We start from the raw sequence: 12848 nt of genomic DNA on the forward strand, positions 1-12848 counted from the left end.
AGTAGAAAGCCCAATATGCTATAAAGGCTGTAAACCAAATTATAATCTTCATTTATTATCTAAATTCTAATATATATCTATTATCTAAATTCTAATATTTATTATTATCTAAATTCTTAGAAAATGAGCAAGTCATTTGAGATGACTGTGTGAGGATCAGAAGGACACGCCAGCCAATGCCAGTACCTGAGCTACAGCCTTCAGCCCAAAGAAAACATGAAAAAAATAAGTGAACAAGCATTTTAAAGCATTTAATCAGTAGTTAATATTGCAGATTTTTATGTCAGAAATTGTATTTCCTTATTACATTTGAGTAGCATAAATATGTCTGTAAACAAAGTGGAGAAGCAGCCAGCTTTCCCACTATTGACTTTAAATAATGCAGAGATATTTTTGAAACTGTATTCTTCACAGACTGTCATAGCTACAGAGAAATAGAACAAATTCATCTGTTCTAAAATTACTCTTCTGTGTGTGAACTGTGTTAATATACTTAATAAGAGATAGTATGTACATAGATGTGGGTGTGCATGAATGTGTGTTTATGCCTTGCATATGTTACATATACAACAAAAATATAAATATAAATTTATTTTTTAAAAAATATTCTATCCTTACCAAAAGTTAATCTGTAGAATGGAAAATGAGCAACTGATGTCTAATTATTAAAATTATGCATACAAGGAATGAATTCTGATCACTTTATGTCATGTCTGGGAGCTTCCACAACCAAAAGGTGTCTTTTTCACCTAAAAAACTTATTTTAAAATTTCCTGGAAGATTTATTGAGAACACTTATTCAGAAAATGTTCTTTCCATGGTAGAAGACTGAAGTTCCATTTATATAATAAAATACATCAAAGTTAATTATAGCCTCTGCAATGACAACCTGGGGAATGTCATGTTTTTTCAGCATGAATGAAAATTCTGATTACTGCCATCCACTGTGGAAAGAGTGACAATCACAGGCCTCCAGCAATGAGATAGGAGGATAACTTATTGTTTGCTGTTGTCTCAAAGGCTGTAATGACTCTTATCTAAACACCAAAATGAAGAGAAAAGCTAATTCCAATTATATGAAACAACTTCACAAACATTGCTGCTTGATTCTATCTGAGAAGCCAAACATCCAGGTCAAGATATATTATCCCAATTAATCATGCTTAAGATATATATGATATGATGCAATGGTGCACAGAAAGAGAAGCTACAAATCAGTGTTGGGTTTATTTTACATTAAAGCTACAGAGCTTTATCCATCTAGGGTACAGTGCTTAGTCTGAAATATCAGCCTTTTTCATTTTATAAAGCAGAAGGCAAGGGCACAATATGCTCTTTTTTTGGATACATTTAAGTCCCTTCATTTCAACCTTTACTATCCAAGCACTTAAAGATTTAAGGTTGGCTTAATACCTGATAATAATAAGAAGAAGATCACTTTAAGAGATGGAAGATAACATCGTCAAGCAAAGTTTAGTTTGAGGAACAGCAATCTTATGCAATAGTTAATGATTTCAGTACTGTTTTCTTTTGTGGTCCCTTTTATCTGTAAAACTGAAATTAAATTCCCTGTGTGCTACTAAGGTCAAAAATATAGGAATACATGATTATTATAGAAATTAGGTGCCCTGTTAATAAAGGTACAGTATTCAACTGACAGTCAGTGCAGTCTTCCCCAAGATGTGCTCAAAGAACAATGAATATCACAAATTCCTTACGATGAATAATTTAAACCACAATGTTTTGACAGTGAAGAGTAGCATTCTCTAAACTTTATTTTACTGGAACTAGCCTGAAGCTGTGGGGCTTGAAGCAAGACTTGCCTGACTGCAAAGTGTTTCTCTCTTGTATTTTGCAGAGCAGAATCTAGATGCCTACAACTTTGGTTGAAGGACACCATAGAGATTTTCTTGATTGCCAGGGTAGGAGGCCAAAACACTAGATGGGAATTATCTGGGAAGAGGTGGTGGTGTTTAGAAAGTATTTAAGAGTTGTCTACAGGATTTCCAGTGGGTTGGTGCTGTGGGAGGCAAAGTAATAACATGCTTGAGCAGAGTCAATTTTGGGGGAGATTGCTGAGGTTGGTGGGTCTTTGTTTGCTTCTACTGCATCATACTAATCCCTCTCAGGAGAGAGTGAAGCAGAAGACACTTGGTATTACTGGTGAAGTACACAGAAGATTGTTTACTAAAGGAAGAAATTTCAAAGAAGGAATTTAAAAAGACCTGGGGCAATTTATTACATTACTCTCCATTGCTTTTGCATTCTGTCGTATTTTTGTGACTGGACAGCTGGATTATCAGATCTTTACAAAACAAGACATAATTGCAATTTGTTTTCTCCTTTCTTTGAAGCTAAGCGCACATCTCTTCAATCTTAAAGACTGGCAGGCCAAATCCTGACTTCTCACTCTTTCTGAGGCAGATTACTGATATCGGCAATGTATAAGGCCATATATTTACAGCAAAATATATTTCAGAAAGAGAGACAAAAAAATGATACTGGGAGTAATAAACACAAGTCTTCAAAGTCAAATTTGGCCAAAATCAAAGCCCATGAAGTGCCAGGAGTAAATTGTGTAAAGCTTCAATAGAAAATATCATATACATAAAAATCTCAAAGTTTAATGGATCAATTGCATGCTCCAAATATACAATAAGCTATAGTCAATATAAATTACAAAATTTTAGAAAGTTTAGAAAGAAATCTTGTTAGATGTATGAGAAAACACAATTCCCCAAAATAAAGGCAAGCCAAACTAACCATAAGCTAGTAAAGCAAATATAGTCTTTTTGTTTTACAGATTTTATTGTGTCATCACAATTATTTAGGAAACACCTTGATTTTCAAGGAAAAGGCCATTTTTCATCTGAATATGTGTACAAAAAACTCTCAAATAGTTTCAGTATTGTTGCCAAGAAATTATCAAATGGCAAAGGGAAATTTTTTGAGTTAAGGACATAGAATATGGTAGATTGAATATTGTAATTCTAGGCTAATCTCTTTCTGAGCTGTAAAGATGGTTACTAGTTCTCTTAGGTGTATGCAGAAAAATAACATTATAACTCTAAGCATTTCAATTTAATCCCCAAAACTCAATTACAATCTAAAGTCTTCAGCAGGAAAGCTCAAGATTTAAATATCTCTATAATCAGTTCTTATTACTTCTGACTGATCTAATTTCAAAATATTTTTTGCAGCTGTTAACACTCATCAGAGGTGTCCTCTTACTTAATTCTCTGTTGGAACTAAGAAGCTGCTTACCATACTACACTGCAGTCAATACAATTATTTTAATTTATCTGCTGCTCTAGACTATAATATTGTTAATGAATAAAGACTATTCTCTCAGCAGTAATTCATGAACCTCCAGTAGATTAAAGTATTCTGTAAGCAGCTTTCAAAATTGGCTTTTATGACTGTGTCATGCAAGATCTGTTTTGTCTCACAGAAGATAATTGAATAATGGTTGTATTTTTTTGACCTTTTGAAGAAGCAAGACGGCTTGGACTGTCAACCCAACTCTGTAACGCTCATCAAACCATCCTTTTTAATAAACATATTATTACTTTTCTTCCAGCTACACTTACTGCAATGCATCTTACTTTGCTCACATTTTATTTGTTTCTAGGCTCAGAGGATCAGCTTTGTTAGTGGGATTACATCAGGGAATTCAGTCAAGCCACTGCAGGCATGAATCTGATCCATTGGAAACAGTAGCTGTTTTCTATTTAATTTTCTCTAAGTCACTTTGTGAAGCTTTGAAACCGTACACAGTGAAGGAGCTTGGTCCTAGAGCAACTAGAGGTCCTACTCTTCCTCTCCAGTATTAATGGACATTTATATCTATTCCAGACAGCTTGGTTTTAAGGATCAAGTAAGCTGAGTAAAACAACTGATACCCTTTTGGACCCCATTTTAGCGTCTTCCCTCTAGCTGGCGTGGGCTGTAGGGAAAAGCATCCATCTTACCATCGCTGTTGACGCAGACGACAACAGGAACCTGTGTGCCAGGGCCACATGGCTTTTCATTGTCAGGAATGCACTCCTCCAGCCCCGTGATTCTCCAGTCATAGCAAGAGGGCTCTTCACATGGGATGGCTTCCAAAAGGTGAGGACAGTTTCCCGTTCCTCCTGTAGGCTCATTGGTGATGCGACGTTTCCTTAGTTTAAATCCTGAAATGCCCATGAAAATAACAATTTAACTCTAAAATGTGAAGTGAAGCACTTTTTATCTGTCTACACCTGAGTGAACAGTTCTGTTTGTCTTCTCTGTAAAACAGACCACAGACACTCAGCAGAACAATGCACTTCAGATAATTGGGTAGAAGAACTCAATAAAGAAGGACTAGAGATAAAATTTCACAAGTTTCAATGTTTTGAGCCTCCTCAGGCTCAGGAGGCTTTGCCTCAACCCCTGTTTATCACAGTCATGCAGACTCCAGCAAGGAGACAGGACCATTTCCTGAGCACCACTCATGCAAGATCCATCTCATTTTATAAATCTTGACTACATTGTTGGGTCACCATTTTCTCAAATAAATTGTTTGTTTTCTTCTCAGGTATGTTCCAACAGAAATGGACTATCAAGTGAAATCAGCTTACAAACACTCACTCCCTCTCCAATCCTCCAAAATAAAACAGAATAATAAAAAGACAAATTCTGAGAAAAATAAAAGCAGGAAAATAAACTCAAAATAAACCTGTGAATACATTTTCAGTAATATTTCGTTGCAAGCATCTAGAAATTTCCTTAAGATTATCTAAACTCAATTTGGAATGGACAAACTGATGGACATTTATGCACTGTGTCATCTACTGGGCCAATGCCAGCAACAAAAAGCAATCCACTCTCTCCTTTCAGGATGGCTCATTGAAAAAAAACAGATTAAATGCAGTCAGAAAAACCTTACCACACTAAATGGATTCAAGAAATAGTTTGTCTTTTCACATCTTTTCACAATCTCTTTTGTTTTATATCAGTAATCACTCAAGATAGTTATATATAGATATTTTTTATAAAATACTACATATAATGTAGTCTGTCATTTCTACCAAGACACAAACTGAACAGGAGAGTTTTTGCACACATGTGCAAGAACTGATTCTTTGAAGATATGCCTCTTAATTCAATTATAGTAAGCATTTACTTTAAAAATACTGTTCCATTTATCTTCAGTTGCTGTTTGTTCTCCTTTTTTCTAGATTGAAGACTTCAGCCAAATTATGTGCAAAAGGTTTAGCAAGCCTGACACAAAAGGCTGATACAATTTCAAAAATAAAGAACTCCAATATCTACAGCAACAAAGGATGCAAATGACCTGGAAATATGTAGACAGACGTTGCTAAAAGTGGGAGTGCCTGCACAATTTTCACATCATTCTCTCAGAAGAACTGTCAATGCAATTATAAAATAAAATGTGAGAATTTCCAGACAAGAGAAAAACATTGGCAGTTGAGAAAAGATGCCTGCTCATGTGTGTAGGAATAAAGACTTGGACAAAGTGCATCCTAATGTACTTCTATTAGACAGATGTCCAATTCAGTCTCACAAACCTAAACTTTACCCCTGAAAACATAGCAAATCTTTCAGTGATGGAACAGCAACAGAAATAACAGACTATTTGACAGCTGTACTCAGACGAGACTTAATCTGATAGATTTGCACAACTGAACTGCTTTTTCCTTCTTGAACTGATCGAGGTTGGGTCAGAGTTCCAATGAACAGCTTTGTAAAACTTTTATTACTGCTGCCCAGATAGAAGTGCAGCTAGCAGTATGCCAGAAATATCCAGCTAAGCAAACACAGTAATCACAGTTCCTCCTTCCAGTGGACATATGTGGCTGCCCTTTCTTACAACTGTTTTCAACCAAGAAACCAAGTCCGTATTCCCAATTTTATCACATAATCACTTTGCAGCAATGACTAGGCCAGTTTTTCTCATTTGCAGCCAGAAGCCCACAGACTTCTAACATGAGGTCCCTGTCACTGTATTCTTGCTTTTCTATTTTGATGTCAGGTTACTACAATCTGTTCTGCATGGCAATAAGTTGTAAAACATGCTGAATTTGAAACCAACACATATGTCATAAGTAAAACAGCATCACGTATCAACAGTGAATGGTGCCATCTCTTTGCCAGATCATGATTTACGGTCTAATGGTGAATTCCTAAGCTATTACTGAACTGTAAATCTCTGATTGCCTTGTACACCACATACCTCAAAGGAGGCTTCTGTCCTCCTTTTGTGACAGCGCCAAAGCTGTGATTTGAACACACAAACTGTATCCCTTTCAATCTGAAAGGAAGGTTTGAAACTGGAATTGACCTGCAAAAACCCAAACTGATCTTGAGAGCCTAGTAAACAGGCTGCATTTTTGCTACCTTTGGTGTAACAGTGATGTCAAATGTAGTCCTAATTCAATGACTTTATTTTGATGCCTAGAGGCACTAGATATACACTTCTTGGCACAAAATTTCGTGAGCTTGCATAACCTAGTGACTTACTTAGGAATAGTAAATATCACCATTAAAAGGCTCTGCTGAATTGTTACATACCCTTCTTGGCCTGAGGGTCATCACAGCTTTCATAGGTGCATGGTCCCCAGGCTGACCATGCCGAGGTCTCACACTCTGTAGGACAGGGAACGTGGCACAGCTGGGAGGTGCTGGGAAGAGGTCCTGTACACAGTTTACGGTCTACTGGCCTTGAAGCTGTCAAAACAAAATATTTCTCATATGTCACTGGTCATGATCCTTAGCTCTAAGTGGACAGAACCATCCTTTAGTCAGAAAGGTTGTATTTCATAATTTTATTCGGATGACGTGATGGAAAATTGCCTGCCTTGAAAAAAGTTGAATGGAAGTCAATTTACTCTTTGCATGAACAAAGTCAAATCCCATTATGTGGAGACAGGGAGACTGTAGATATTGCAGCACCCCCTCAGACCCAGTCCTTTCCTTTGAGGGGTAAATTATACCAGCATAATAATTTTTCACTTTGCATTCTACATAAATTTGTGTCCTGGTATCTCATTACTTCTTCTTTTAAGAAACTGAACACAAAGCTGCATAAACCCCTTTGCACTTGGTATATGTAAGCTATATGATACTACAACTTCAAAGACCTGGTAATTAATATTTAAAAGATTATTTTTAAGCTTTAACCTGAAACACAGCTAAAATTTTGGCAAAAACCTTTTTCTTTTACTCTAACGACCATCAAGTGCACACTCAGCAGTAAGATTTGTGCAGCAGCAACTTTACCTCAAGAAAGGCTTTGTTTCAGCTATATATATGCTTTGCATTTACTCTATATGTGTCGATAAATATCTATAGATCATGTACATATGTAGTTGTAAAAACTGCACAAGACAATTTAGTTTTTAAAATGTTATTAATCTATAGAGACACATGTGAAGGCAGACTTTGCTGTTCTTTAAAAACCAATAACCTAAATCACCCTTCCCCTTTCATACTTTATTCTTTTGAATAGTACAAGTAATGGGAAAATTCTACAAGGTGCCAGAGTAAGGCACAGAACTCAAACTGAAAATGTACTATTTAATTGAAAGCAAGATTTTCATTCCCTTTCATAATACAGGACTTGACAAAATATTACAGTAAACAGAGAATATCTGCTAGAAGTCTGCCACATTACTTTACTTTGGTTGATTGAGGAAACATAAAATTCCTTAACTTAAAGCACTCTCCTTCTATTCAGTTTTTTTTTTTTTTTTCCTGTGGGAAGTCACTTCATTAATTTTGCCACCACTTTTGATGGAAAGACTCTCAGATTAAATAGATACAGTATATGACAAAATATCTGTCTGAAAGATGAGATCAATAACCACTTAGGAATGTGAAAGTAAACACCAGGCTGTTAAAGTGCAGTCAATCTTGTAGACATGTGTGTATGTCTTTCCATTCAGATTTCTCAGCAGATGATCTTTACAGTTTTGGAAAAAGCATCCAATTCTCACTTTTTTAAAGGGAAAATGAAATGAAAAATCCTTATTGTATTCTGGTTTTCAATATTGCCTCCTTTGGCACAGTTTTTCACCGTGTTGCTCCACATAATGAAGCAACACCGTGTAAAACTTTAAGATTACTGTCTCTAGCTTACCAATCTCTTGAAATAAAATAATAAGAAGCCTAATATTCCAACATTTGCATAATGGTATGTTGAAATTAATTTTTATGACATATTATTAATTTTTAGAGTAATTTTGACATACACAATGAGCATGCATGATACTCAACATAATATGCCTATTTGGTGTAGAAAATGGATATAAGTAAACATAGTTTGCCCGTGTAATTTGCATTAAATAGTTTCTAATAAAAAAAGAAAAAGAGTAAGTAATTGCTGTCCATACATTTTTAACCTTTATTTAACTGGGGAATTGCCTAAGTGAGACAGTTGAAATTAAGGGCCAATCACACCCCTGAGACAGTCTTGCTTCAGGGAATAGAGGAAGTGCTCTGAGGAATTCCATGCTTTATCTCTATCCTTCACCATGATAAAAAACTTATCATCACAGTAGTTCAGGGAATTTTACTCAGAAAAATAAAAAAGATCTTTCATTGGGAAGCTTTTAGCAGTAGCAGTTTTTTCATATCACAGGTAACAATGAATCTTTATATAAAGCAAAATGCTTTCCAAATGCTGTGTTTAGACACTAAGTGATGTATAAATGCAATCTCTTATATTTTGTTTTTACAACAAAACAATTCAACCATAGGACAGAAAAGTTTTATTTCAGGTTATTAAACTGAGGACTTAGGATGAATTTCATGCAGGATTACTCAAAATTCTTTTCCTGAGATGACAGTAAAAGAAAACAGCTGTGTCTGGGCATCTCATGACCATCTTGTTCCCATGAATTTAAATTAATTTCTTTCAGCATCACAAAAGTATGACTGAGCATAGGCTTTGATGTGTATTGTTTAGCAAAGACACTGACATAAGATGATATTGGATGCATATATTTACAGTTTAAAACCTTGTCTTATCTCTGTCCTTTCATACTTTTGTGCGCCAGCAATAAAGATTGTTCTTTATTCCTTGGAAATAATGCTGAATGTCAATTAGATTGTGTGTAATACTACAAGATCTATGTGAAATTTGACCAAATTTTGGGCCAAAATTAGAAAGAAAAGATAATGCATTTTGATAATCTCTCTTTCTCCTTCAGTGTAACTAATAAATTAGATTCAGCTTTCAAGGAATTTCAGGTTTGAGGCTAGTAACTTAAAAAATAAAGTAAGACTCAATTATCCATTCCTGAAATAATGTTCTATATTAGGAAATTTTAGTTGAATATATTTCATATCATTGGAAAACACCTCCTTGAATTACTGCATTTTAAAAACAACTGAAAAGAAAAAGAACAGTTCTACTTTTATGCATTTGCTACACTTATCAATACATAAAACTCTCCATCTTCCTCTAAAGACTCTCAGGAGACTACTGCCCAGTAATGACCAGGCTAGCAAGGAGACTGAATTTGTATGTGACTGTATCAGTATAAGCAGACACAATTTCATATTTCTCTTTTTGGTCATTTGCCACACTGGTTTCATGGCAAACAACACAAAGAAATTTCTCCACATACTCTCACTCAAAAATCCCAAGAAAAACCCAAGCCTAAAACACATTATGACCAACAAGTAAACAACATTTTCTTCTCATTTTCTATAATGCTAAATTCTCTCATCAAAAAAACATTAGATAGTTCAGAACCTTATGCTCTGAGAAATGGCACAATTCCATGCATGTAAGCAGTCCTGTGTTTAATAAGGCAACAAATGTGTATTTGCAGATGTAGAATAAATTTATGCCCATAAAGGAACTTTCCTCCTCTTTATTCTACATCAAGGGTTTTAAAGGTACTCGGAATAAGATGAAACAGTCCACCTCATATAGTAAGAGAAACTTCATGACTAAACCAGTTAAGTAGATGAACAGAGATGAAACAATTCAAGTCAGTGGCAAGCAAATGGCAGTATGACTGTGGCCTTCAGGAACTTGATTGTCATGGCTTAACTGCTACAACAAATGCTCCTTCTTCTTCCTACTGAGGAATTCTGCTTCAGCTCTGTATTAGAAGTTCAAATTCTTACCAGAGGCCTAACTTGATGTTTGAAATCTACGGAAGGGACTGGAAACAGCAGCTATGATGGAAGCTGAAATACAATTCCTGATGCTCAGAAGTGAGAGGAAAAACAGTCACTAGCTAAAATGGTTCAGGAGTGGAGGAGGGAACTGGTCCAGCATTCCAACTGGCTTATGATCTTCCTTAGCTTGAATTTTGGCCTGTCACTTTCAAACTGATCTGAAATTTCCTGAGAATGCTCAAATCCATTTAACTATTTCAGAGCACATAAACATGTTAAGCGTACACATACAGCAAACAAGGTCCCCCAAAAGGGCATCGCCTCCTTTGCATATTCTAACCAAAAAATCAGGTTGGAGGCTTTAATTTACCTACCTGTTATTTCAAAAGTGATTGATAGCAGAGGTGCAGCACTAGCCTTCGACTTGCTCTGTGACTGACTTTCTGAAATAACAGGGAAACGCCACCATGAGAATATGAGAAGGGAGGTCTTTAAATCAGCCTTACCAAGATAGCATTTGCTACAACCAGCAGTAAACGACACTGAGATGAAGGCGCTTCCCCACAGCATAATCTGGTGGGTGTGTGCCCTGGCTTTTTCCCATCTTCAAATTACTCATAATTTTCTATTTTATGACGGGAGAGAGAAGGGGGATGAGCAGAGCAGAGCAGCACCTCTTCTGAAAATCTGTCCCCTCTGGGCTGGAAACAGCCCAGAGCTCCTTTTTAAGCTAAGATCCACTTCACCCCCAGTCTGAGCTCTTGAAAAACTGTTCTCATGTTTATGCATCCAAAGACTAGTTACATTTTAATCAGCTTTCAGGAGCCTGCAGAGATTACCTCCTGATGGGCTCCATGTATTCCTGTCACAGTCTGATAAGGGTAAATTTCACACACGCCTAATCTGGCGAGACTTCACAGCCTACCAAAATCCTAATCATCATTCTGAACAGTAAGCTGCCACTGGTCTTATTGTTACCTCTCCTTAGCTGGGAGGTTTTTGTAGCTCACACTGCGGCAGAGGCATCTAAACTTTGTTCAGCAGAGGCGATTTACTAAAAGCCCTTGGGCAGAGCTGATTTGCATAAAACAAAGAGGCTTGAAAGCTTCTTTAATAAATACAGATGTGGGGCTGCAGAGCTCAGGAGTCACACCCTACTGATCTGAGCAGTCACGCTGAAATGGATGTTGGCATTAACATTCCCCACAAACTCTACCTCCATGGCAAGTTTGAGAGTACCTTTAAACCACAGCAGGAATCTTGCTAGTCTGCTGTTTGGCCAGCCCTGGACAAAATGTTATTACATAGGATTTGCATATTGACGTTGTTTTTCCTGATGTGTATGGCTGTTGTTTTCCCTGAAGTGCATGGCTGTGTGTTTGCATTAAATAGGTAGAGGAAAAAATTTAATTAAAAAGTTAAATGCATTTAGCTTAATTCATTGATTTCTAAATCTATAGTTCTGCATTACTATACAGGAGTAAATGTAATGTAAAACATTCAAGTGTTGTTCTAAAATACGTATACTACCAAATTAATAAAAGATTTTGTGTTCTAAGATATTCTCTCTTTTCTTAAGAACCTGTGCAGGCTTTAACAGTGACAAGGAAAAATCTCTTCTCTCAGTTAGGTAAATAAACCAAATAAATTATATTGGCTTGAAGTACTGAAAGCTACTTAAAAACTTGACCAAATCAAGGAAAAATGAAAATCAGTTCCCTGCGAATTAAATCTAATAATATTTTTGCATTTTTCTATATTGAGCTTACATGCCAGAATTTACATATCCCATCTGCACGTCAAACAGCACAAGTTCATCACCCAGATGAAGGACACACAAGAAATTTACAGTAGATAAAAATACCAGGTCTAGGACTTCTGACCCACCTTTTCATGTTCTTTCTTATGGAAAGTTGTCCTGCACAGTATTTTTCAGTAGACACTAAGAAACAGTATTTTGTAGGACTTTATGTTTGGAATAGATATTTGCAGCATAGAGAATGAAATCTTTGCCACAGTAATTAAGCGTTTTAATCTGAATTTAAAGAATAGCAGTAACTCACAAGGTAAGGAGGCACTCATGACAGAAGACAATGAAAGCTTGTGAAAGAGCTCTGGAATGCTGACACGCTCTGATTTTCACACAAATTTCATTGCAATTGAATCAAGTTTACCTTCTTTCTCCTTGAGGGTGTTCAGGTAGGAGAGGAGGTTCTCGTTGGCCTGCACACAGTACACCTCCCTGGTCTGGACGCCGCCTCCGCACAGCGCGGTCTGGTTCCCCCGCCGCTTGTCCTGCTGGCTGAGGAGAGGATCCACGCGGCATTCCGTCCACTCAGTGCTGCGCCAGCCGTACCTGCGCCACACGTGGGTAATTGGGTCTCTAGGAACCATCAAGCCATCTCTCACAGCATTCAATCACACAAGCTGAAACGCCTCAGCACCTCATTAATTTCATAAAAGGCCTGAGCACCACAATTTCTTGCACACAAAGGTGCATTAAATCTCACATTTCATGCATATGAAAACTTTTTTTGTATTATTTAGGTTTTAAAATCATTACCCTTTAGGAGGATCTTTTCTGTTCAATTCTTGAAACATACCATATATAAATATTTTATTTGAGGGGAGAAAAACTTGATATACAGAGATGTATAGATGTTCAGATAACTTTCAAGACTGTGACTCTCAGCATTTGCTTACAGCTTAACAATTTGTATAAACAAAAT

The 12848-nt window shown here is 36.4% G+C and overlaps 1 protein-coding gene across 1 annotated transcript in view; it reads right to left on the reverse strand.

Annotated features, from left to right (window-relative positions):
* THSD7A (thrombospondin type 1 domain containing 7A) overlaps positions 1–12848 on the reverse strand; it is a 264860-nt gene that overhangs the window by 86956 nt on the left and 165056 nt on the right. The window contains exons 7-9 of the mRNA XM_064704399.1: positions 12294–12475; positions 6559–6714; positions 3972–4175 (exon numbers count right to left, since the gene is read on the reverse strand). Coding sequence (XP_064560469.1) covers positions 3972–4175; positions 6559–6714; positions 12294–12475 — 542 coding nt within the window. The remainder of the gene's footprint in view (positions 1–3971; positions 4176–6558; positions 6715–12293; positions 12476–12848) is intronic.

The sequence above is a fragment of the Zonotrichia leucophrys genome, chromosome 2 (genome assembly GCF_028769735.1).
Source record: "Zonotrichia leucophrys gambelii isolate GWCS_2022_RI chromosome 2, RI_Zleu_2.0, whole genome shotgun sequence".
In the NCBI taxonomy this organism is placed as follows: Eukaryota; Metazoa; Chordata; class Aves; order Passeriformes; family Passerellidae; genus Zonotrichia; species Zonotrichia leucophrys.